Genomic DNA, 24,753 nt, shown 5'->3' with positions numbered 1-24,753 from the left:
GATGAATTACATTGGCTCCCAGTGTATAAAAGGATCACGTTTAAGACATGCTGTCTTATCCATAGAACCATACATGGCTCTGGCCCTCCGTATTGGAAAGACAAATTCATTCCCTATAATCCCATTCGAACCCTCAGGTCTAGTGGCCAACTCCGCCTTAAAGTACCAACTATTAAGAGGAGCAGACAAGGCGGAAAGGCCCTGTCTGTGGTGGGTCCGACCCTATGGAACAAACTCCCTCTTGCATTAAGGCAATGCTCCGAATTCTTGGTTTTTCGGAAAAAACTCAAAACATTTTTATTCTAGTAAATTCCATCTTCTCAGTACTAAATACTTAGTGTGTTGAGACCCATGATCTCTCCCGTCTCCTGCAACCGCCAACCTTTTCCCCTTTTTCTTCTTCTGTGCGCAGAGATACTCTTACACAAGAGTCGATTCTAGCGCGGTATAAACTTATAAATAAATAAATAAATAAATAAATAAAGGGTCTTGGATGAGGAAATGTATAGAGTGGAGGTAGAGGAAGGTGAAGTGGACACGTCCTCAGATGAGTTTGAAGGGATACAAGAGGCTAGTGGCCTGGATACGATCCCTGAGTGGGAGCATACTTCATCTAGATCCTCTCCACCTCAGGAATTGGTTCCTTACCATATGGTTATAAAGAAGGCCGCAGAGCTGTTGGATTTGCAGTTACCCTCTGCGGAATATAAATCTAACCTGCTGACAGAGGTGTTGCATTCACCTACTTCGACTTCTGAGCCTTTACTGCCTTTTAATGAGGCTATTTTGGAGCCTGTTTTGGAGGTATGGCGTAAACCACTTTCTTCTCGAGCGGTTTCCAGGCAGGTGGCAAGAAGATACAGGGTGGCACCTGGGGATCCAGATTTTCTTTCTACGCACCCGTCTCCAGAGAGCCTAGTTGTGCAGGCGTCCTGCTCGAAGCATGCTTCGGGAGCGTTCCCTCAGTCTCCTGCAGACAGGGAGTCCAAAAAGGTGGACCAGGCAGCTAAGAGAACTTTTTCATCAGGAAGAATGGCACTTAAATCTACCAATGCCACATGCTTGCTGGGTCGTTATGTGCATGCCTTAATGGACTCGATGAAGTCTTTAGCCCCTAAGCTGCCTGAGGGTGATAAGGCGTCCTTCATGGATGTGGTCGCAGATACTCAAGCTGCTGCAAGACAAGTGATTCAATCGGGGCTTGATACAGCAGATTCAGTGGCAAGAATAATGGGCTTGTCTATAGCCACGAGAAGGCAGGCATGGCTCCGTTCATCTGGCTTTTCTACGGATGTTCAGGCCACATTGGTGGATTTACCGTTTGATGGACAAAAATTATTTGGAGAAAAAGCTGACTCCGCCCTACAGAGATTTAAGGACAGCAGGGTAACAGCTAAATCTTTGGGTCTGCAAGCTCCTGCTAAAGGATTTGGTTTTAAAAAGTTTAGGGGTTTCGGAAGGTCTTCATTTCGCTCCTTCCGACAGCCTCAGCAGCAGGAACAGCAGAATCCCCTCTATAGGTCCTATAGAGGGAAACAAAGGGGTCGGAGAGGTTCTGGACGCAACCCCTCTTCTTCTTTCTCCTCCTCTGCTCCCAATGAGGCTTCAGGGAAGCAGCCCTAGATCCCCCATCCTGGATCATGTAAGACCTGTGGGGGGTCAGGTGTCCCACTTTCTGCGGGGTTGGAAATCTGTTACAACCGACCATTGGGTTTTAAACCTCGTGGAGACTGGGTACGCCATCCCTTTCGGGAGTTTCCTCCCCCTTACCCTCCTTGCCAATGTTAGTGCTCGGAAGAACATCTGCTTCTCCTGCAGAAGGAGGTTCTGGCTTTGCTTGAAAAAGGGGCGATAGAGGTGGTTCCGGAGCAGGAAAGGGGTCAGGGATGCTACTCCCGGTATTTCCTGATTGCCAAAAAGGACGGCAGATTGCGTCCAATACTGGACCTCAGAATCTTGAACTTTTACCTGAAGCAGGAGAAATTCAAGATGCTGACCCTTGCGCAGGTTCTTCAACCGTTGCAGCAAGGAGACTGAATGGTGTCGCTCAACTTGCAGGTCGCGTACTTCCATGTCCCAATCCTGAAGTCGCACAGGAAGTATCTCCGTTTTACGGTTGGGTCGCAACATTACCAGTTTGCGGTCCTCCCATTTGATCTTACTACCGCACCTCGAGTCTTCACAAAGGTGATGGCAGTAGTGGCTGCTCATCTCAGGAGGTCAGGGATTCCAGTTTTCCCCAACCTGGACGACTGGCTTCTGAAGGCAGAGTCCCCAGAGATGGTGCAGCGTCATCTGCAGGTAACATCTCGGCTGTTATTCGACTTGGGTTTTTCGATCAATGTGCCCAAATCTCACCTGGTGCCCTCTCAGCGCAACCTGTTTATAGGGGCGGTACTGGACCCTACTGTGTGTCGAGCATTTCCTCCTCCTCAAAGAATTCTCGACATTCAGGAGATGGTCCCTTTATTCCACAATGGAGCGGTTGTTCCAGTTCTGAAGGTCCTTCGCCTGCTCTGTCTGTTCGCTTCCTGCATTCTGTTGGTCAGCCATGCACGCTGGCACATGAGGGCGCTCAACTGGTGCCTCCGCAAGCAGTGGTATCAGCACAACGGAGATCTCAGGGAGTCGATCAATATCTCCAGAGAAGCTGCAGCGGATCTTTCTTGGTGGAGCGTGGAGGGCAACCTGTCTCAAGGAAAACCCTTTCATCTGACTCCATCGGTGGCCACAGTGATAACGGATGCCTCCACCCTAGGGTGGGGTGCTCATCTGGGGGATCTGGAGATCAAGGGTCTTTGGTCTCCAGAGGAAAGGTTGCTTCACATCAACCTTCTGGAATTGCGGGCGATTCGTTTGGCGCTCAAGGCCTTCCTCCCTTCCCTTCGCGGTCAGTCTGTTCAAGTCCTGACGGACAACACTACCGCGATGTGGTATGTCAACAAGCAGGGAGGAGTAGGGTCGCATTGTCTCTGCAGAGAGGCCCTGCGTCTTTGGTCCTGGGCTCAGGACCATCGGATTTGTCTGATGGCAAATCATCGGCCGGGGTGCTGAACGTGCATGCGGACAGTCTCAGTCGGCAGTTCTCCGCCGACCACGAGTGGAGGCTCCATCCGGAGGTGTTTCGTTACGTCTTTCGGACGTGGGGAACACCTCGGGTGGACCTGTTCGCCACACGCGAGAACGCGCACTGCCCGTCATTCTGCATTCTCCAGTTTCCAATGCAGGGGGGCATTGGGGGATGCGTTTCAGTTGAGTTGGGGCTCACAACTCCTTTACGCGTTTCCTCCCATACCCTTGATTCCTCGGGTTCTGAGGAAGATTCGCCAAGACCGGGCCCAAGTTATGTTGATCGCCGCGGATTGGCAAAGAAGGGTGTGGTTTACAGATCTTCTCCACCTCTCCTCGTGCCCTCCGCTCCGTCTCCCTTTGAGGGCAGACCTCCTCTCGCAGTCGGAGGGGCAGGTTCTACACCCCCACCTCCAGAGCTTACACCTTCATGCCTGGAGATTGAACGGGGCAACCTGAGTTCATTCTCTCTCCCGCCTGATGTTGTGGATGTTATTTTATCTGCCAGGCGACACTCCACCAAGTCCATTTACTCCTACAGGTGGTCGAAATTTGTTAAATGGTGTGGAGAGAGATCCATTGACCCTTTAAAAGCCCATCTTTCTGATGTGCTTCAGTTTGCTCTTTCCCTGGCTCAGCAGGGCTGTGTTGTGGCCACGGTCAAGGGCTATCTTTCGGCCTTATCGACTTTTCTATGCCTTCCTGATCAACCGTCTCTTTTTAAATCTCCGGTTGTACTGAGGTTTATCAAGGGCCTTACAAATATGTTTCCTCCCACTCCTTTTGTAATGCCACAGTGGGACCTTAATCTTGTCTCAACTTTTCTGATGGGGTCCCCGTTTGAGCCTCTTCATAGTTGTCCTCTGAGGCTGTTGTCCTTTAAGACAGTCTTTCTTGTAGCCATAACCTCGGCAAGGAGGGTGAGTGAGCTTCAAGCTCTTAGTTCTAAACCCCCTTTTCTTACATTACATGCTGAAAGGATGGTGCTCAGGACCAGGGCTGCTTTCCTGCCTAAAGTAGTTTCATTTAGGGCAGTCTATTACTCTCCCTGTTTTTTATCCTCCTCCTCATCCCTCCAAAGAGGAGGAAAGACTTCGTCTGGACCCAAGGAGGGCTGTGAGCTTTTACTTGGACAGAACGAAGGACTTTCGTCTGGACGATCAGCTCTTTGTGGGTTATGTTGGACATTCCAAAGGAAGAGCGGTGCACAAGCGCACTCTGTCAAGATGGATCATCCTTGCCATCAAGATCTGCTATGCCCTGGCTGGTAAGGTTCCTCCCGAGGGTATTAGGGCTCATTCAACTAGAGCTAAATCGTCTACATCTGCTCTGGCCCGGGGTGTTCCTGTGGCAGATATTTGTAAGGCCGCGACTTGGGCCTCCCTCCATACTTTCGCAAAGCATTATTGCTTGGACTCTGAGATGAGGAGGGAGGGCCACTTCGCGCGCTCTGTCTTGCAAGACTTTCTGGTATAGGAAGGTGGACACCCTCCTCCGGGAGTGGGGACTGCTGTGGGAATCTATTCACAAGGTGAGGAATCCACTGGCAGATGTATCCATCAGAAGAACAAGTTACTTACCTATGGTAACACTTTTTCTGGTGGATACAGTATCTACCTGTGGATTCCTCACTGGCCCACCCTCCTCCCCGTTGTCCACCTTTGTATACCTTAAAAATTGTCTTGCTTGAGATGTTGTTATACTTTCTTGTATATCGGTAAGAAATGCTTGTTTTATTTAGCTGTCCTTTTCTTTGTATACTATGTATTCTTGATTGTATATTGTATACTGTGTATACTTTGAGTCTGTCGTTGGTCCACCTGTGCGCCTCGGAGGCACGGAAAAAATGGGTGGAACTGACGTCATCACGCCGACGTGGCTCTCTTATGGCTCCGGTGATGTCATACGGAGTCGCGAGCGGAGCCGATGCATTATGACGTCATCCACGTCGGCGTAGAGAGCTGGGGAAAAAAGTTCCGTGGAATGCTGGCGCAGGGGATATTCACAAGGTGAGGAATCCAAGGCAGATACTGTATCCACCAGAAAAAGCGTTACCGAAGGTAAGTAACTTGTTCGTCTCCACCACTCCCAACACCCCCTCAACCTCCTAGCACTGATATGTGAATCCGAGGATGGAGCCGTGCTACATCTTGGCATAAATGGGACTTTTTTGGAGCTTGGCTGGCCCTGCCCCTTTGTTGGATTTTCAAGTGGCACAGTAGTTGAATAGCAGTGCTGCAACCACTGAAGACACCTGTTGAAAATTTGCCAGTTTCTGAACCACTGAAATGTCCTCTATATTTAGGGAAAGGAAAATGTAAGTATGTGTCCTATTAATTCCACAAAAACATTGTCTTGTTGATGCATTTTGCCTGCAGTTAAGAACCTGAAATGTCTGGTTGTGAAGACGGTTGTGAGTTTGTGGCATTAACTTGCCGAAACCAACCAGGCAGGAGACAGAATTTTTAATTGGATTATTGAATTGACTCTATACACTGATAGCGATGATGCAAGGGTCTCTCTTGTTAACTCTTTTAGTTTTCAGTAGGACCAGTGTTTGTGATTTCAAACAGACTTCCTTGCAGCAATTGGTCTGGAATTGTGTTATTTTACAATTTGACTTTTAAGAGTCTGATTTCTTTGTGTTTCATTAATGTTTGTTTTCGTTTTTAAATACGTTATTCAAGCAAATGAACTTGAAATTTGACCTTGTCACAGGAATGGGTGTTTACTGTATATATTCCTTAATATAGAAGGAATAGAATGTTTATTCTTGTATGAAGGATTGAACACAATTAATGCTTTTTCCATAGGAGCCTTCCTGTGGCTTTGCCAGAGCAACAAAGATCTGTTTTGTGTCACTGATCAAAATTCACAGTTCCGTCCGTCAACAGTGCAACTGCCTCCTGAAGTTGAAATGGTGCATTTTGCCGCCTGCCAGGATGCGGTCTGGGTGTTGGATACCTTTGGCCGCGTTTTTATCCGGACGCTGTCTAAAAGTTGTCCCATAGGCATGCACTGGACACAACTGGACCTATCTCAGCTAGGTAAGTTTATGAGGCTCTTTATTATTTTGCAAGCCATAAATTAAATGTGATTGCGCACTAAAGTATTACTATAGTTCTCAAAATACGGGGAATATGTGCATTAATGTGTGCACACTAATGCAAACAATGTCCTCGAACTCTGCTTTCAGAAATTTTCACCTGCTGCCCAAGAGCAAAGATTTCTACCTGTGGGGCTTTCGAATTGACATTTTGAAATGCAGAGTTCTATATTTAGGTCACGAAAGTCTAAAATTGTTGTTACATGAACTGTTGACGTATGGTCCGCTTCATCATCTGTGATTCATGTTTTCCCTATGTTGGTTGAGCTGGTCTCTATTCCATTATGTTTTATTACATATGCGCTATTTTACTTAAAGGTGCAGTCAATTGGAGCATCTGGTCTGATCATGATAACCAGTCTAAGTCTTTAAATCAGCAAATCTCTTCTCTCGGTTCTCAAATTTAGCAGATTGTGTAGCGGCTTTTAGGTCAAAGAAAGGCTAGGTTTTCCAAGGTACGATGGCTGAGTTATCACTTGTCTTACAAGAGCATGTAGATTCCAAACCATCCCTCAAAAGCAAGTCTTAATGCTTTGAGGTTGGTACCCATGAGGCTAACCAAAGTAGTTTATTACGGAAGATGTATGAAGGCTCAAAGAAACAATTTATTGCTTTACTTTGGGCAATACATTTCCTGAAATGCAAATCAAAAATTGTGACAACTGGCTAGCGGGGTTATGAAGGAGAGGAAAGACGGGTGAAGTACTGCCGGTAGAACTACTAGCATGGATGAGGGCTACGTAGGTTGTGGGAGACAGGCTTTAGTAGCTTGCAATGGAGAAAAGGAACAAGTTTGGTTATTAAGCCCTTATCTACTGAGGCTTTTTCACCCCAAAGCTGAGTGAGCCCTTTCTTGGCTATTTAGATTACTTCGCTCCATTTCCTTTTTTTACACATAAGGTGTCCTTGCCAGGTTTGTCCTTTTTCCCCCAACACCCTGGAGATTCTAAAGGTATCTAGGGTTTGTGTATTCCCTGGAGATGACCAAGAAAATAGGCAAAATATAACTACTTTTGAGTTTTGGGGGGAAAATAGGATAAAGATGCTCCATAAAAAAAGTCTGTTTCTTTTTTCCTAAAAATGGCATCAACAAACGTTTTGCTGTGCTAAAGTCACCATCTTTCCATCTTTTGGGGGCATCCAGAGCTGAATCCAAAAACCCATTTCTTTTTATCCCCACAGTTTTGGCATATTTCAAAGAGGTAGCTCTTTTTCGCTATTTTCTGTGCTTTCCACCTACTTCCAGTTTGTCGTAGAAACCTGTGTAAAACTGGTGATCCAGAACAGCTATAGCTTTCTGAAAAGTAGTCAAAATTCTGAATTCAGCAAGGGGTCATATGTGTAGATTCCACAAGGTTTTCCCAAAGAAGCTAACAGTTGAAATAAGGAATGACTGAAAATGAGTAGGAAGAAACGGCCATTTGTGACATTTTCACCTATATCGTTTTGTCACAATGGCAAATTTACAAAGCAATATACCATTACTTTAGCTAGGCCCTTCTGGTTGCATGGATGTATAGAGTTTGTGGATTGTCCAAGAACCCGAGGTACCCAGAGCCAACAGCTGAGCTGCACTGTACAGTGGTTTTTCATTGTGTACTGAGTATATACCAATTCATTTGGTGAAATATGTAGAGTGAAAAATGGGTATCAAGGCAACCTATGTTTTTCAGAAATGGCACCAGATATGGTGTTTAGGAGCAGTGACTATTTCTGCATCTTAGAATTTGTGAGTACCCATACTAGCATGTGATTCAGAGGGCATTTTTCAGTATGTCTTCTTTCTTACACACTGGCTTATATTTGGAAGACACAAATTCAGCGGAATCCAACTGGTAATAACAAATGTTCTCCTATACTGTGTTTTCCGATAAAAATAGTACTTCACTTGTGTGGGTAGCCTAGTGCCCGCAACAGGACACAGGCTAAAAACCAACCTGGACACATCACATTCAGTCTGCATGTAGGGAAACTTAGCACACCGGCACATTTTTTAAAACTAGACACCTAGGGGAATCCAGGATGGGGTGACTTGCGTGGCTCTCATCAGCTATTGCAAACCTCAAACTTTGACTATGAACATACATTTTCTCACATTGCTGTGAGGAAGACTTCTGGAATCTGGAGGGAGCTACAAATGTCCTATCACCCAGCATTCCTCCAAGTTTCCCAATAAAAATGCTACCTCACTTGTGTGGGTAGGCCTAGTGCCCGTGACAGGAAATTGCCCAAAATGCAACATGGACGCACCATATTTTTCCGCTGAAAATTGACTCTTTTTTTTTTTTTTGCAGTGTCAGTAGCTGTGAATTTTGGGCCCTAGTTCAGCCAGCACCTAGGCAAACCTAGCAACCTGTAAATGTTTTAACACTAGACACAGGGTGTGTCCAGGATTGCGTGACTTGCGTGACACTCACTAGTTAATTTTAACCAGAAGCTTTAGCAAACCTCAAGCTTTGCCTAAAAGCTCACATTCACATTTCTATTGGAATGTTCTGGTATCTGAAGAGAGCCAGAGATTTCCTTTTTAGCACTTTCCAATCATGTTTCTATTTTGAAGTGGAGACGTGATAACTCTGGGTGGTTTTGCAATTTGTTGATCACAACTGATTTCAGAAATATTAATCACAAATTATAAATAAATCAGTGATCTTAGCTGTCTACGCAACCCTTCAAGTTTTGCAGGGCATTGTGGATTAGAATTGGGATCAATGCAAGTTATACCACCCTGGACACCTGTGGGTGTTCAGTTTTAAAAACAAAATGAGGGGTTGTTACTAAATTTTCAAAAAACACGACCAATGCAGGTTGATTTTGACACCTCCCGAAGTGCTAGCTTCATAGAACAGATACTAATCACAGTATAAAAATATTGAAACCATGATTACAGAAGGTGAGCGATGAAGTCTTGGTAAGGTAACTGCCGGTTTACTGGCCATTCACACGCCGTACACGCACCACACGCTTTTTTACCGCCAGGCATGGGCCCAATCCAACACATCAGTGCCCATTCAAGGGCCCATCACATGCATACGCCATAGGAAGGAATCCCTAATCAAACCAGCTCTCGCCCAACGCTTGTTCGTGTTTCTTGCCCTGAACTGCACCCCCAGGGCTGTAGTGGGCATGGTGGACACTGGAAGGTCAAATTCCAGTGTCCAGGACACCGGTCCTGGAATATTTAGGGAAAGAGCAACTTTCCCCCAAATATTCCGAGAGGCTTATCTAGTATTCCAACTCCAGTACTGGAATATTTTGGAGAAAGTTATACATTCTTCAAGTATTTCTAGGAATGGTTGAAAAGTAGTATTTTTGAATGGCAGAAAGTGCTGCCCTGAGGGTGCAACTTAGGGCAGAAAACTAGGAATACCTCACCCAGCCATCAACTGACTTGCATATAACACACCACTAGCAAACCACTACACACATGGCCAGACAGGTTGACGGTTGGTGCATCAACACCCTTCACAAATGAAAAAAAGTTTAAGTACATTTTCACTACCTGTCAAGTATCCGTCTCCGTCGACATTCTGAGCATTACCGAATGCGTGCCTATTGAACCTTTAATTACGGCTCCCATGACAGCCACATGAGGCTCAGGAAAACGTGTCTCATGTTCCTTTAGCACATTCACTGTGCTAAATCCAACTCCTTCTAGTTTGTGGATACAAGATGGGGGACTTCCGAGACTGCTTTTAAAGGCCCACATTCCTCCAACTGAGTGAGCCAATCTACCATGGAAACTAAGGTAAACCTGATGGGGAATACAGTCCTAAGTTCCCTAAAGACAGGGCCACTGGAATTATGTGATTGTGCAGCCGCAATGTGTTTTGCATCATTATAGATTTCCCTCATTTGTAACATAATCCATTATCTGCCGCATAATCTGCAGATTTTACCACCAAAAAATGTTTCTAGGTCATTCAGCATAGAATTTGCTGTATTGACTTTACACCCAACGTCTCCAGTGAACAGGAGAATTTGGGGTTGCCCTAAATTTGGGGGCTGCCAAGAGAGCACTCAGTCAGTGTTTGCTGCTGCTTATGCCGGCTCTCTGGGTTGATCTGGCCTGCAACTGTCGCCACAATGCACAGAGTGTGCTTGCGAAAGAACATCACAAGTGCCATGACCATGTTCCTCAGAATCTCTGGATGATGAATTTGTCGGATGGAACTCTGCCTATTGAGAAATCACTTCCAGATTCTGCTCCATTTTCCTCTCCCTCAGGTCTTGTCTCCATATCTGATCCTGCCTCAGAGTTGTCCTCCATAACTTAAGTTAGGGCCTGGGCAGTAGTCATCCCCTCCATCTCTGCTGACTGGCTAAAACCTTCCTTCTAAAACATTGTCCTACTTAGAAAGCAGAAGTATGATTCTAAATCAGTTGGTGGGAGTGTGCATCTGCGAGATGTATGCAACAGTAAATAAACAAAAAAAGGACATCTTTTTCACTGCAGCTGCAGGTTCTCCAAATACCTCTGAAGCCAAAAATCTACCTTTGATCTCAAGAAGCACTCATTCACATAGAAGCCCCTGCAACTTTGTGCGTAGGTGTGCTCCGTGTGAAAATTCACCGTGCTATCACCGAGACACTAGAATTATGCTGAATTGTGCTGCAGGAGAGCACTAAGTTATGTAATAGAGTTGTCTAAATTATGCATCAAGAAAAGGCAAAATATGCCGCATGCAGCACATTTTTTGATAGTGTTACTTCATTATTTTGTGATTTTTAAATATGGTACTACTGTCTCGCCAAAGATTTCACCTCATTAGTACCAGTTTAGCAACCAAATGCAGAAATAGGCAACTGAAAGATGGCCAGTCGACCTTTGCGCAGGGCCTTCCACTGCATGCACACATGTCGACATTTTTTAGTAACTTTTGATCCCTTTGAGCAGGAAACAAATTTTTACTTTTTACCATCTGCAGATTATGCAGGAGATGGCAGATTATGTGGCAAATGTTGCATATTGTTTTTGTGTTTTCCCCTTTGGACGCAATCTGCCACCCAGAGAAAAACACATATTAAAAATATGTATAAATATATGGCCGCTAAAAGAGGTCAACCCCCCTACCTGCATTTCTTTCCTCCTTTTTGGAAATGTGTAGTTTACCCTGGGAGTTGCGATCAGCACATATTTCCCCAAAAATGGGGGGCCAAAATGGGGTCGGCCCTTATGTCTGAAGGTCCGAACCCCTAACAATTTTATTATTTAAATAAAGGAATCTCTTTTTCACTTCCTCTTAGTCGCAATCGTGCCACTCCCCAAGATGGGGGGGGGATTTGATTACAAATATTGCGCCCCCAGGGGGGTTCAGACTCTTCACCACGAGAGCCAACCCCTTCATCCTCACAAACACAGGTTCCTGGTGGCCTAGTAGGTTTCCTGGTTGTGGACCACAGCGCGTCTGCGATCCACAATCAGGAAACCGTTTCAGAAAGGCATTGCTGCCTCCCTGAAACCCAGGGAGGCATTGCGGCCCCTGACACCACACCGGATGGCGGAGAAAGCACTCACCTGCTGGCTTCTCTGCCTCTGATGGGGATCTGTGACTTCAACACGACTCGCGGCTTATGTCGCAGATGGGCAGGAGGGATGTCTGGGGCTGAAGCGGAAGCAAGTCCGCTTTGCCTCCGCCCTTTGAAGAAAAAAAAAAGGAATCTTCAGATGCATGCACCAGAGGTTCCTTTAAATCCCTCCCAATGCGATGGCTGTCAGACACACTGGGGAGGGAATGCTAGTTTTGTCCGTTGGCCAGCACCCACACTCAAAGGGTTAAGGTTGGCGAAACAGAACACCAGATTGGTCTAGTTCAGAAAAAAAAATGAGAAGGAACATTCAGAGATTTACGCACCTTCGTAGTCATAGTATGAAGTTTTTCTGAAGTTCACTTAACCCCACAGGTTATTTCTCGAAAGCTGTGCTAGTTGCTGCTTTTCAGGTGTCATCTTGGAAAATATTGTAAATGACATTGTTTTTGTATGCACCGGTATTTGATCAAAGTGTATTTGTACACAGGGATACAGTTGCACACTGTCAATGCAATTTCCTGTCATTTTGAGATTTTAGCTATTATTTTTAGCATTTGTTAGACACATCTATACACAGGTGTCCCTCTTTGCAATGTAACTGAAATGCCCCAGGTTTTTTCTGCATGTATGACAATACATCGCAAATTAAAACAATGCGTGCTTTTACAATGTGGTTTTAGTTCACATGTACCGTCACAACGCATGCTTTTACAACGGATAACATTAGTTCGCATTTCCTTTGAAATGCATACTAAATGCCTTTACAACAGACCCCATTTCCCCGCATGTATTTACAACATAAAATAGCCCCCCAAACACTAACACACTACTCTACATAACACACACTCCAAAGCCCTACCCTACAGTATAAAACAGTACATTACCCTAAAACAGTACTCCAAACACGACCCTACTCCTACGCACAGTCTGTCCCCTTTACATGAAACACTACCGTACCGGACCCGCTGACACAACCCTAAAGCCTAAACCACTACCCTATACTACAACCCCCTGACACGACCCTAAACCCTAAAACACTACCATACACTACAACCCCCTGACACTACCCTAAGCCCTAAAGCCTAAAACACTAGCATACACTACACCCCTGACACTACCATAAGCCCTAAAGCCTAAAACACTGGCATACACTACAACCCCCTGACACTACCCTAGGCCTTACCTCTCTCTCCTCGTGGTCATCTCTGCTCCGGTTTCCTGTGTCCCGGACCCATTCGCAGCATCGTCGTCTCTGCTCCCGGTTCCAGTGTCGTTGTCTGTGCTCCGGTGCCATAACATCACATGCGTTTTAAAAGCGCATGCGATGTAATGGCCCGCGTCGTAATGTGTATGCGTTGTTACGTCACATGCGTTGAAATGCATGCGACGTAACGGCATGCGTAGTAACAGCTGCATTGAAATGGCTGCAACCCGTTTTTTCTCAATGGAGTCACTGAGGATGGTAGCTCTTGTAGATGTGGTTATGGTTCTCTGAACATTGCATCCAGTTCTTGCCTTCTTGTAAATTCCAAACATCACCCTGATTCTCAAAACGTCTGGGCAATTTCAAATGACAACAATTTTGATTGCCCTATATTGTCTGAAGTTTGGCATATGGAACTTCTAATCAGTCATGGTTATTATTTGGGATTATTGCAAGTGTTTCATTCTTTCTTTTCATAGGAAGTGGTGCAGAGTCCTTTACCAGACCCAAACAGCCTACTTTTTCTAGTCTGGCCGCATAAATGTTGAGCAAGATAGAGTACAAGACATTTTAATGCCAGTGGTGTTCTTGAATCTGTCGTTTGTCTGGTCAGTGCCATGTAGAATCATTTCCTATTGTACTGGATTTTGCATTGCTGTAACGATATTTCCAAATAAGAGAATACAAATTTGACTTTCTGCAATTCCAAAGATGGTTCCACCATTAATAGAATGCCTTGTATTTTTTTCTTGGTATCCTTGTTGGCCTGTGACTTCGAGAAAACGTACAATATTAGTTCCAGTTGTTGTTGTAAATGCTATTGTGTTCTTCTGGTATTATTTGTGGTTATAATTTCTGAACATGGTGAATGATCATGAAACGTAAAATAATCCGACTGAACCTGTAAAACTCAAGACTACACTTTCACAAAAAGAGTTTCTACCTGAGGAACTATCCAGCGTCTGAGAGGTAAAAGAGGATCTTAAAATGTATTAAAAATGTAAAAAGCACAACAGTCAGGTAATTCAGCTGCTTTGACTTCACTAAAGAATCAACATTTGAACTGCCATTTCCTTTTAACTCATCCTGTCGGCACCAAACAAGATGATTTTCACCTTTTAGGTCTCGCCTAGGTTGCGCTTGTGTGCTGTCTCTTCAAGACATGTTGTATTCAGGATATGGGCATGAATCTCCGCCTATGTCCCTCCCATGCATTTTATCAGCCCCATACAGCGTCTTTCGAATTCTCTTCATTTCATTGGTTTATTTTGTTAGTAGTCCCTCCTTCTTCCTGTTTAGTACCTCCCTTTCTTCTATTGTTACCTCCCATGAGGACAGCCCCGGTTACGTGCATCATACTCGTCAGGGCTATTTATAGACCTTTGTCTGCATTCTTTTCTGTTTGTTAGCGTGCCTCTGATCCTTAATTGTTCTGTTTATTTCAGTTTTGGTAGCTTCATTTGCCATGCCCTCCACCCCTCCCACAACAGTGCTTGACCGCATCTCCTAGGTCACTGTTCTGTTTACTTAGCTTCTGGCAGGTTCACTTGCCATGCCCCCACCCCTCCCACTACACTGTTTGATCTCACAGTTTTTTTTGTTTTGTTTAATTTACGATTTCACTTTAACATTGGCAGGTACACCCCTTTCTTTATGCGCGGCTCACTGTATTCAGGTTACCAAATATAAACTATTTATGTTTTAAAGCGCCCATGCCGTACTTCCACTCAAAGAATGGCGGCCACATGCCTTTGTTTATGCGCGGCTCACCGTATTTGCATTGTAAAACATACAAGTCACTTCACAGGTGCCATGCGCTTAACTTTTATGTGCACAGCGCCCGCTTTCATTTTTACAATACGGGTGCCGTACTTTGTTTGAGCACAGTGCCCGCTTTTATATATTTTTTTTAAAAACAATAGTTTTGCAGCGTGAATCTTTCTGGATTCACTATGCTGTGCATTATTCCGCGATCTGGTGGTTGGGTCCGGATTCGTAGTCTTTGTTTTGTTTTTGGATTTTTTTGTAGCCCAGGTGGGCGTCGACGTCCCACCATTTGGTGTACCTCTCGCGACGTCAGCGTGCTTCCTGTGGAAGTCCCACGTTTGGGGCGCCATCTTCAGATTCTTTTTTCCGCCGTTGGGTCTGGATCATCATCGAGAAGCTCCAGAGTTTTTAACGAAGGAAGAAGAAAAATACACGAGTTTCATCGAAGGAGAATTTATAGAAGACTACAGAGAGGAAGAGCATACAGCCGGGACGACGAAGAAGGAGGAGATCCTCGAAATCTTCGACGCCCATTGGAAAATGCGCACTCAGAGACTCTGAGCGCAATGGACAAGACACCCTTTAAATTCTGCCGTAACTGCCACCACAAATACGCGCAGAAGGACCAACATCCGGTCTGCAACCTTTGCCTACCGATCGACCACGAGAGCAAGGACTGCAACGCCTGTTCCGTCTTCACGCCGAAAACACTCCGGGTGAGAGAAAGGCAGAGGAGAGCCAACTTCAACATGGAAGGCAAGGGTAAGGCCCCGTCACTGTACGAACTGGGCCTCTCCACCGACGATGAAGACAACATCGCCGAGGGACCTGATGTCTTCACGGTCACAGAGACCGATAAGAAAACGCCTGACAAGGTAGGAGACACGTCGAGTACGAAACCCCCGAAAGGGCTCCGAAAATCTGAGAGTGACTCTCGAAAGAGTCAAAGTCCTCGTAAGGAACACCGGCGCCGAAAATTTCGACGACCGCGAGTGGATCCAAGGACGAAAGGCCCAGCGGATCCTTCGAGAAGGACTCCCAGGTGCCGAAGGCCGCCGAGAAACAGAGTTCGTCGAAGCAGGCCCACGAGGTGGGGCGTTCGGTGACAAAGGACAAGGCCGCGTCGACGCAAGCTCCGTCGAAAAGACCAGCACTCGACGCCGAACATGCCTCCGAAATGGAGAAGAAAAAGAGAAGGCTCGAGGCGGAGATGGAGAGCATCCTTCAGAGGAAGAAGGAGTTCGATGAAAAAATGAAAAAATTCAAAATCCCAACGAAACCGTCGACGGATGTCGTCGAGATCGAGGAACAGGAAGAGTTCGACGCCGAAGAGCAGTCGAGAGATCCTGAAGAAGAGGAAGAAGACTCCTACTATGAGGGAGAAGATGAAGAGGAGCAGCAGTCGATCTACGGCTCGGCGCTGTCGAAGACACATGAGCTGGAATGGCAGGACATCGGGCGTCGAAGAGCCCGTGGAGACCTATCCTTCGAGGCCTTCGCCACCAGACGACATTGGGGCATACAACATGGTCGTCAAGAGCGCTGCAGCAGCTTTTGGCGTGAAATTGGACGAGGAGAAGCCGAAAGCAGATTTTCTACTCGAAACACTGCTCCCCATCCAGACTAGGAGCCAGTTCCTCCCCATGCTCCAAAGCATAATGAACCAAGGGAAGGAGGCGTTCAAGGACCCGGGAACTTGCAGATTCATCACTCCCAGAACAGAGAAGAAATACAAGCACTCCTCAGAGGACCCGCCATATATCAAAGGATCAGTCACAGCTGACTCCATCATTGCGTCCACGGCCAGGAAAAGGGCCAATGTACCGGCAACCTCAGGGCCGCCTCCCGACAAGGAGAGCAGAAGGATGAACCTCACCGGGAGAAAGGTTGAGAGAAATGCGGCAATGCACTGGCGCATGGCGAACTCCAATGCCCTAATAAACAGGCACCAGTACCAGCACTGGGACGAGATGGGAGAACTAATCAAACATCTCCCTGAGCAATACCAGCAGAGAGCTTCCCATCTGGTGGAGGAAGGGAAGAATATTGCAAACTCATGCATTAAGACAGCATTGGACGGGGCAGAGACATCGAGCAGACTGATGGCTATAGGAATCACTGAAAGGAGGCAGGCCTGGCTCAGAATTTCAGGATTCAAGCAAGAGGTCCAGAACAACATACTGAACACCCCTTTTAACGGTGAGACGCTGTTCGGTGCACCGGTGGATGAAAAACTCACCCAACTGAAGAAAGAAAATGAGAGGGCAAGGTCCATGGGGGCCCTGCAATTCAGAGGGATGAGAAAAGGCACCCCAGCTCGGAGACCCTACGGAAGGGGAGGAAACCAGCCGGGAACGTCACACCAGACATTCCAGCAAGGACAGCAGGGTGAAAATCACGGCCAGCAGGGACAGCAGAAACAAAACTGGCAGTACCAGCCTCGAGGCCAGTCCTTTCGCGGTAGGGGAAACGGACGTGGCCAGAGAAGAAGAGGGGGAGACCAACCCTCATCAAAGTGACTTCGCACGGAAGAAAATGGTCACCCCCAGTATACCCCGGGGAGTGAAGCACAAAGTAAGCACAGTAAGGGGGGTACACAAACCAAACGCCTACGAGCATGCAACACCAGTAGGCGGAAGACTGGGACTTTACCTTCAACAATGGCAAAAAATAACCTCAGACAAATGGATACTCAACGTCATACAGTATGGATACTGCATAGAGTTGGAGAAAAGACCTCCAAACAGGAAACCAAAGAGAAGACAACGCTCTGGTCAAGAGCTTGCTCAACTCAGAGAAGAGGCGCTACAACTACTCCAAAAGGAGGTCATAGAACCAGTGCCATGCAGAGAAAGGAACAAGGGAGTACTCAAACTACTTCCTGGTGCCAAAAGTGGAAGAAACACTAAGACCCATCCTGGATCTACGATTCCTAAACAAATTCATAAAGACGCAAAAATTGACATCGCTACAAGAAGTGCTACCTCAAATACGAGGCGGAGACTTCATGTCCACCGTGGATCTCAAAGATGCCTACCTGCACATCCCGATGAACAGGCGCCACAAAAACCTGTTAAGGTTCAACATCAACCAGGATCATTACCAATTCACAACCCTGGCATTCGGTCTAAAGTCCACACCAAGGGTTTTCACAAAATGCCTTGCAGCAGTAGCAGCGTACCTACGGAGGGAAGGGATTCATGTGTATCCTTATCTAGACGACTGGCTAATCAAAGCAAGTACTCGCGACAAGTGCGAGGAGCACGCAGAGCGGGTGACAAGAACACTAACAAACCTGGGGTTCTCGATACACTAGGGGAAGTCATCAATGGAACCAGAACAGGTGAAGATCTTCCTGGGAGCGCAGATCAACACCTTATACAAAACGGTCATGCCCAGCGACAGGAGAACAATAGCCCTGCTGAAGGAGACGCGTCTCTACCAGAAGGGGCGAGCTCTGACAGTGAGAACAGCGAGCAAGATCATGGGCATGATGGCGTCATGCATTCACCTAGTCCCCAATGTACAGCTTCACATGAGACCGTTCCAGGAATGGCTGCAACAACAATGGTCACAAGCAAACGGAAGTTGGGAGGATCTAGTGGTTGTGACGCACGCAGTGCAAGAGGAGATGGCATGGTCGAACAGGGAGAACATAACTATAGGAAAACCCTTGACACCACCAAGCCCAACTGTGACCATTACCACAGACACATCCCAGATAGGATGGGGAGCGCACATGAACAAGCTCAGAGTGAGGGGTCTGTGGACTCCAGCAGATGCGGTCAGACACATCAACTACCTGGAATTGAAGACCGTACTGCTGGCCCTGAAGGCCTTCCAGAGGCAGCTATACAACCAAAAAGTGTTGATACAGATGGACAATACTACCACAATGTTCTACATCAACAAACAGGGAGGAACACAATCATTCCCCCTTTCAACTCTGGCACAAGAGATTTGGAGATGGGCCATCCCACTCAAAATAGACCTGCTGGTGATACACCTACCAGGGAAGGACAATGTGGAAGCCGATTGGCTCAGTAGGCAGACCTCGGCATCCCACGAGTGGGAGCTCAATGGACAGGAAACGCAAAGGCTATTCAAAAGGTGGGGTACACCGACAATAGACCTGTTTGCAACACACCTGAATGCAAAATGCAGAAACTTCGCATCCAGACAACCCGAAAAGCAATCCCAGGGGAATGCCCTATGGATAAGTTGGTCAAGAACATTTGCATACGCTTTTCCACCAATACCACTGATACACAGGGTACTCAACAAGTGCAAGACCAGCAACATGACAATGATCCTGGTGGCACCACAGTGGGCAAGACAGACATGGTACTCACAAATAGTGGAGATGGCACAGGGACCTCCACACAAATTCGCAAAAGGAAAGGACTTGCTCTCCATGCAGAACGGAGAGGTTCTACACTCAGAGCCAGAGAGCCTCGGACTGGCAGCTTGGCTCCTGAAGACATAGAGTTTGCACACCTTAAACTACCTCCAAGCACTATGCGAGTGCTGCGGGAGGCAAGGAGACCAACAACACGAAAATGTTATGGGGAAAAGTGGAAAAGGTTCACAATGTGGTGCAGCAAAAATAAACTGCAAAATAAATTGACAAAGGAATCAACGGTGCTTAGATACCTCACACACCTTCTAAAGGCGAAACTATGCTCATCGTTGCTGAGGGTCCACCTAGCGGCGATCGTAGCTTACACACGAGGTGAGACAGGAGGAAGCTTCTTTACGTCACGGGTAGTAAAGAGATTCCCGGAAGTGGCAAAAAGAATAGCGCCTCAAAAGAGGATGCCGCCTCCGGCATGGAACGTCAACATAGTCCTGACGGAACTTATGAAGGCGCCCTTTGAGCCCATTCACAAGGCCTCCCTTCAAATGCTAACAATGAAGACAGCCTTTCTGGTGGCAATAACCTCACTGCGCAGATTAAGCGAGCTGCAAGCGCTAACGCTGCAAGAGCCCTACATCCAGATACACAAGGACAGAGTCGTATTGAGAACGGACCCACACTTCATGCCAAAGGTGGTGTCAGCATTCCATATAAATCAAACAATTCAAATACCAAGTTTCTTTCAGAACCCAGCAACAAGCGCAGAGAGGGCACTGCACACTCTAGACACTAGAAGGGCGGTGATGCACTACATCGACCAAAGAACACAGGAAAACCAAGCAGTTTTTTGTGTCCTTCGCAACGAGCTTCCTGGGTAGACCAGTGACAAAAAGCATCATCGCACGATGGATTGTACTAACAATACAATTCTGCCACAAACAGGCGGGGCAAGAACTATCCGAGAGGCCACGGGCCCACTCCACAAGGAAGAAGGGAGCAACAATTGCCTTTCTGGCAAATACACCCATTCAAGACATATGCCTGGCGGCAACATGAGCTTCGGTGCACACGTTCACTAAGCACTACTGCGTGGATATACAGATGAACAAGGAAGCACAAGTAGGACAGAAGGTGCTGCAACATATATTCAACGACCAACGCTCATCTTCCACCCAGCCGCCACAGAGATAACAAACCGCTACAAAATCTATGCACAGCATAGTGAATCCAGAAAGATTCACACTGCAAAACAAATAGTTTCTTACCTGTCGGTGTAGTTTTGCAGCTTGAAGATCTTTCTGGATTCACTAGCGAACCCACCCACCTCCGCCAGGAAGATGAGGCAGGAGAAAAAGGGTGGAAGGACAAAGACTGAAATAACAAGATAAAACGGAAAGGATATATATAAAGAAATTAATTAACGCCTAGGGTTAAAAAAAAAAAAAAGAGCGAGGAAGGGAAAAAAGAACCCGAAGATGGCGCCCCAATGTTGGGACTTCCGCAGGAAGCACGCCGACGTCACGAGAGGTACACGAAATGGTGGGAAGTCGACGCCCACCAGGGCTAAAAAAAAAAAAAAGAAAAAAAAAAAAAGAAGAAAGACTACTAATCCGGACCCAACCACCAGATCGCGGAATAATGCACAGCATAGTGAATCCAGAAAGATCTTCAAGCTGCAAAACTACACCGACAGGTAAGAAACTATTTGTTTTCAGTTGTTTCTGTTTCTGCTGCTGTCGTTTTTTGTGGACGGGAGGTTTACCTTCCTCGCCCTTTGCCCGCCCCTACCACATCGGTACCGCCCCGTTGCCCCTCCCTTGCCTCTGCTTTCACTTGCCATCTCTGTGACTTGCTGTGCCTAGGTTCTGGCCTCCTCAGCGCTGGGGAGGCGGTGGCCCACGTTGCACAGACAGTAAACTCTTTTCTGGGTGCTATGCTCCTGTTTCGCGCCCCAGCTTTTGCCATTCGATTTCTTTTTTTTAACAAGGTCGCACAGTTAATTTTTAATAAAAGCATTTGTAATCCAATAGGTCTTGCATTACTGGAAGTTTGAGCTAATAGCACGACCTATTGCATTGCAAATGCTTATTTGCTTTGTGCATCTTGGCTACATGGAGAGTACAGATGAAGTGACTTGAGCCTGTTTACCAACCATCAAAGTACTGTTCTGGACGTTTAGTTGCATATTTCCAGTGTGAGAGAAAGTGAGACCTGGAGTACAGATTATGTGTCTTAGACAAACAGTGTAATTTAGACACACGTTGACTCTTCTGGGTTGTTATGGGTTGTTATGCTTAAAGATCCTTAACATTTACATTGATGCACTCTTTAGTTGTAAATGTCACTTTCAAATACATATTCTTATGCAGTCCCTAAAACACATATGTTCTCTTCTAAGTGTGTGCATTCTAGTTGTTAGACATGCACATATACACAGTATCTCACATGCTCAGTCACTGTTGAACATGTACAAGCTCACTTTCAAATGCTTGCCCACTCATAAATATGGGCACACTTGCTTTTAACCATGTGCACAAACATGCTTTCAAACAAAATAATGCTTACCCTCAAACACAGTCAAGTTTGCTTTGGAACATCTTCATACTCTCTTTTAAACACAAGCATGCTCATCCGCAAACATAGTCATGCTTCCTTGGCAGCAAAGGCCTCTTGCTTTAATATAAAATGGACCTGCTTTAAAACATGTGCATTCTGTTATTTTGCATGTGTTGGCTCAATTTCATATTATCTGTTTTAAAATGCACACACTTTCTTGCATTTGCACTACATTTGTGTATGCAGACTTCTTTCTATCGGTTGCATTAAACTTCATGCAGTAGGAGCAATTCTATTATGATTGCTTTCCTGAACCTTCTCACAACTGTGCAAAGAATATCTATGAAGATTGGAGGTAGATCGACGTAAAAAGGAATAGGACAAGTAGACAAACCGAGACACTGGATATCTTCACCTCACCTGTTCGTGGCTTTGATATCTAACATAATTCATTTAGTATTTGTTCACTGAGATAACAGTTCACTTTTGCTATCATGGCAGCGGCTATACCTTGTTGCGCTTTCGGTGTAACCCACTGTCTCTGGTTCCTGGTAAATCCATGATTTCCTAGAGCTGAAAGAAAGAAATAACCTTTGTATGAAATAACCTGAGCTGTAGTACAAGTTTGTATATCTACTGCTGCCTTCGGGGAGCTAGAAATCAAAGATGTGATCGGAATGAATCTCAGTAAACATAGTTCATCAGCTGTAACACAATGACTACTCATTAGTATTGTGCTTTCACTCTTGACTGTATACATTAACTTCCCCACCACCAACAAAACTGTAACACCATATGTGATTCAAATGACATAAACAAAGGCTATTCAGCAAAGAGGCCTCCCTAGCCCCTCCTGTGAATAGGTGCAATATAGTTTGTAATTCTAGAAAGGCTGATTTTTTACACTAAAGTGCAAATCAAAATCTTAAACTTTTGGTGTCTAAGGTTTAGCCAGAATACTTCTCTGAGAACAGGTTCCTTGACAACTCTTGATGATAGAATAATGTATTCAAATTTCCTTTCAACTAAAGTCTGACTGAAGCAATTTACATCAAGATTGCCTGCAAGGATCCATCTGTAACATAAGGAATTTGTACTCTATGGATCTAAGATTGCAGCCACTATTGCGTGTCTCGAGAGAGTTCTGTGTGTGCTCTTGGAAATGTCATTTGTTTTAATTCCACTGGCATGTTTTGCATGATGCAGGCCAACATAGCCATGTACCAAGTGATGCCTACCCTCTGGATGTACCTCTGGCCTCCTGTGCATGAAAGACACACGCTCCTCAGAACTTCACTTTTTTGCTTTCCTTAGTGCTACACCCTAAGTGCAGTGGGCATTCCCAGGCGCGGGCCTCCGTGCTCACTGTGCCAAAGGACTCGATCAGCACTCTACTGACGGAGCCCAAGCAAGTCAGTACAGGTCTTGGGGTAACTTTTGTCTCCAACCAGAGAGGACCTATTGGAGTAGGGTCAAGGCTAATTTGCATATGGCTAGTTCTTGCCTGGATTTGCATTTTGATAAAAAAAAGCAATGGTCTGGATTGCAGCTCAAAGTACCAGTGGCTAAGAATATTTCAAGCAATCCATCCATCACCTTTTAGTATTTTCCTATGTGCAAAATTACCCCAGGCATGCATCCATGTCAACTGTAAGAAGGGAACCAGTGACACCAACGTACTTTGCATTAGTAAAACAAACATGGTAGCCTGTGTTGCCCACCGGAGATTTGGCTTTTGGTAAGCCTTTGCCTTAGCGTAGGCATGAAAGGTTTCCTACATGGCCTCCTTCAGGGTTCTCCCATTCTGATATTAACACATTATCCTCGTGTAGTCTCACATATTTGACATCCTCCCCCTCAAGGATTTCACCCATGGATGATGACAACATGCTCTATGATGTGTTGTTTTGGAGGTGCAACAAAGCTGAACATTGCTCTTGGAACACCCAAACCTAATATTTTTACTATTATGGAGACTTTGCAGGCAAGACCTTGTTTCATATTTCTGTTGCCTCTTGTACTAGCTCTATTAAAGATCATGAAAAAAAACTTCAACACCAGTAAGTATGAAATCAGTCACACTTCACTTGTTCAAAAAGTGCAAGACTCTCCAGCAAGAGCCAATTTTTCTGAGGTTTGATACCAAGCCTGATTCTGTTAATATGCAGTTTGCAGAAAGCATGCCTCCACACCGGAAACTTCCGCAATTGCTGACGAAGAGTAAGCAAATGAGAGAAAAAGATCTAAGCTACAGCTCTTAAGACAGCAAGTGCAACAGCGCTTCTGTACAAAATGATTGAGAACTTTGGAACAACCGTTAAAAGTTGTCTGATTGCTGACGGCTGGACTGCAGGCAAGACTTGGAGGAGGCCACTCCTGAAAGGCATTGCGATCTAGTGAGGCTGTTTATACCTCTATAGATTCTGCTGATTATTGTTACACCATAACCTTTAGATACTCTTCTTGGCTACCTCTTACTTCTCTAAAACCAGACATCTGAACATATTAATCCTTCATTTTACAGGTTCTGGTCAACGCACTGTAGAAGAAATGTAAATAATTAAGAATGAGAACCTGAAACCACTGACGGACTGTTAGCACCGCAAACCAAACCTTTTTCATTTGTAGGAATAAAAGGCTCTTGCTGATGGTGTTTTCACCTTTCTTAAAATGTCCATACGTGACTCAGGTTAATTCAGATGTCAATGTTGTTTGATCTCAAAGCCATGCTGCCAAATTCAAGGTTGTTAAGTTCAGGTTGAACAACAGAACCCTCTATCTGGTCACAAAGTTCAATTTGCCTAGCTAACCAATTTCTCTTATGCGGCAAAATCTTGAGCTTAATACAAGACTGTTGGGGGCAACAGTTCCTAGACCTGAAAGGCATGAGGTGCTGCAACTACTCTTTATTTTAGGGGAGGGTAGAAGAACAAGTTACTTACCTTCGGTAACGCTTTTTCTGGTGGATACAGTATCTGCATGTGGATTCCTCACCTTGTGAATATCCCCTGCGCCAGCAACATTCTAAAACTTTTGTAGCAGTCCACGCTGATGAGGTCGAAGTCACAGAGACACGGCTCCGCTCGCGACTCCGCTGACGTCACCGGCTCCATAAGAAGACCTCGTCAGCGTGATGACGTCAGTTCCGCACACGGACGGACT

General features: G+C 45.7%; 1 protein-coding gene and 1 long non-coding RNA gene across 3 annotated transcripts in view; one reads left to right on the top strand and one right to left on the bottom strand.

Moving 5' to 3' along the window:
- Window positions 1-24,753, top strand: part of TECPR2 (tectonin beta-propeller repeat containing 2) — a 616,143-nt gene that overhangs the window by 441,896 nt on the left and 149,494 nt on the right. For both annotated transcript variants that reach the window (XM_085626337.1, XM_085626336.1), the window contains exon 17: window positions 5,883-6,116. In XM_085626337.1, coding sequence (XP_085482463.1) covers window positions 5,883-6,116 — 234 coding nt within the window. The remainder of the gene's footprint in view (window positions 1-5,882; window positions 6,117-24,753) is intronic.
- Window positions 22,107-24,753, bottom strand: part of LOC146798962 (uncharacterized) — a 317,402-nt gene continuing 314,755 nt past the window's right edge. Inside the window, exon 3 of the long non-coding RNA XR_014968817.1 lies at window positions 22,107-22,164. This is a non-coding gene — a long non-coding RNA (uncharacterized LOC146798962). The remainder of the gene's footprint in view (window positions 22,165-24,753) is intronic.

This window comes from Triturus cristatus, chromosome 9, assembly GCF_964204655.1.
Source record: "Triturus cristatus chromosome 9, aTriCri1.1, whole genome shotgun sequence".
Lineage (NCBI taxonomy): Eukaryota > Metazoa > Chordata > Amphibia > Caudata > Salamandridae > Triturus > Triturus cristatus.
The sequence above is the reverse complement of the archived record's forward strand: the minus strand, read 5'-3'. Positions and strand labels throughout refer to the sequence as shown.